Below are 1,502 nucleotides of genomic sequence, written 5' to 3'. Positions count from 1 at the left end.
GTGGGAGCGGGGAGAAGGCATAGGCAAGAGAACCACTCACAGGGTCTCCAGGCTCGTGGTGCCTTTGAGGTCTGGGAACTCCTGGATGTCGGTGGCTCCATTCAGGGACCTGGAAACAGAGCCAGCAGCTATGAGGGTGGAGCCAGAGCCTGTCCGCATCACTCCCAGCCCCCGACTCTCCCCCAACACCCCTCCATCGGCCCAGCTCCCTGGTGGAGCCCAGGCATGGCCGAGCAGGGTCCACGCAGCCATGACGCCCAGATGGAGCCGGCAACCTCAACATCCGGGAGCCAGCATGCCAAACACAGGCCAGCCCGGCCGGTGTGGCTCAGTGATTGAACATCAACCTATGAACCAGGAGGTCACAGTTCGATCCCCAGTCGGGGCACAGGCCCGGGTTTTCGGGCTGGATCCCCAGTGTGGGGTGTGCAGGAGGCAGCCAATCCATGATCCTCTCTCATCATGGATGTTTCTATCTCTCTCTCCTTCTCCCTTCCTCTCTGAAATCAATAAAAAAAATATAGAAAAGAAAAGAGGCCGGCCAAGGTCCCTGGCTGTGGAGAGGGCCCTGTTCGCCCGTTCAGGATCCGGGAAGAAGCCAGGAGAGGAGGAGGGAGGCTGTTGGTGCCCCCGCGGCCTGAGCCTGGCGGAGGGAGGTTGGGTGGGGGCAGCGGGGACGGAGGAAAGGGGGCCCACGTACAGCGTGTGCAGCTTCGGCAGGTACTGGAACGCGGACCTCCCCACGGACTGGATCGGGTTGTCATAAAAGTGTCTAGAAGAGACCCCAGCACGGAATTCATTCAGCCAGGACCGCGGCAGGTCTCTGCTTTCTTCTCCCCGTGGAGCCCCGGGGACAGCACCCGGGAATCAGGTCAGGCACCCCCACCATTGTCCCGCTTCCCCAGCTCCCCCCAACCCCCGACACCCGAGAAGTCGGGACTCACATGGTCTGCAGCAGAGGGTTCCCCATGAAGGCCTTCTCTGGGATGGCCTTGATGTTGTTGTTATGGAAACCGCTGCAAGACAAGCCGGTCAGTGAGGACACGAGAACACAGGGGACGCCATGCAGCTTTCGGATAGGGACGGAGACCAAGGCCAGAGCAGCAAAGGGGCGTGCAGGAGGCAACCGATCGGCGTCCCTCTCACATCAGTGTTTCTCTCTCTCTGCCTCTCCTCCTCTCTCCCACTCTCTCTACACATCGATGGGGAAATATCCTCAAGTGAAGATTATCAACAACCACAACCACAGTTCGGGGCTCTGCTCCTCAACCTCGGGGCCTGCCGGCTGGCCACATTCACTCCTGCTGGGCCCTCTCTCTGCCCGGGGGTCAGTTTCCTGTCCGTTCTCCTGACCAGGACGCGGCGCGGAGGTACTCACAGCTCCTGCAGCCGGCCCAGCGTCCGGATGGCCACCGGGAACTCCCGCAGGTCGTTGTGGTTCAAGTCCCTGGAAGGGAGCAGGGCTGGGGTCAGGGCGCTGGTGGGCGGGGAGGCCAGGCCTG

General features: G+C 61.9%; 1 protein-coding gene across 1 annotated transcript in view; it reads right to left on the bottom strand.

Annotated features, from left to right (window-relative positions):
* LGR6 (leucine-rich repeat containing G protein-coupled receptor 6) overlaps window positions 1-1,502 on the bottom strand; it is a 24,048-nt gene that overhangs the window by 7,475 nt on the left and 15,071 nt on the right. Inside the window, exons 6-9 of the mRNA XM_014533400.1 lie at window positions 1,379-1,447; window positions 945-1,016; window positions 701-772; window positions 41-109 (exon numbers count right to left, since the gene is read on the bottom strand). Of these exons, the coding sequence (XP_014388886.1) occupies window positions 41-109; window positions 701-772; window positions 945-1,016; window positions 1,379-1,447 (282 nt within the window). The remainder of the gene's footprint in view (window positions 1-40; window positions 110-700; window positions 773-944; window positions 1,017-1,378; window positions 1,448-1,502) is intronic.

The sequence above is a fragment of the Myotis brandtii genome, unplaced genomic scaffold, assembly GCF_000412655.1.
Source record: "Myotis brandtii unplaced genomic scaffold, ASM41265v1 scaffold975, whole genome shotgun sequence".
Taxonomy (NCBI): Eukaryota; Metazoa; Chordata; class Mammalia; order Chiroptera; family Vespertilionidae; genus Myotis; species Myotis brandtii.
This window is presented reverse-complemented; position numbering and strand designations above follow the sequence as displayed.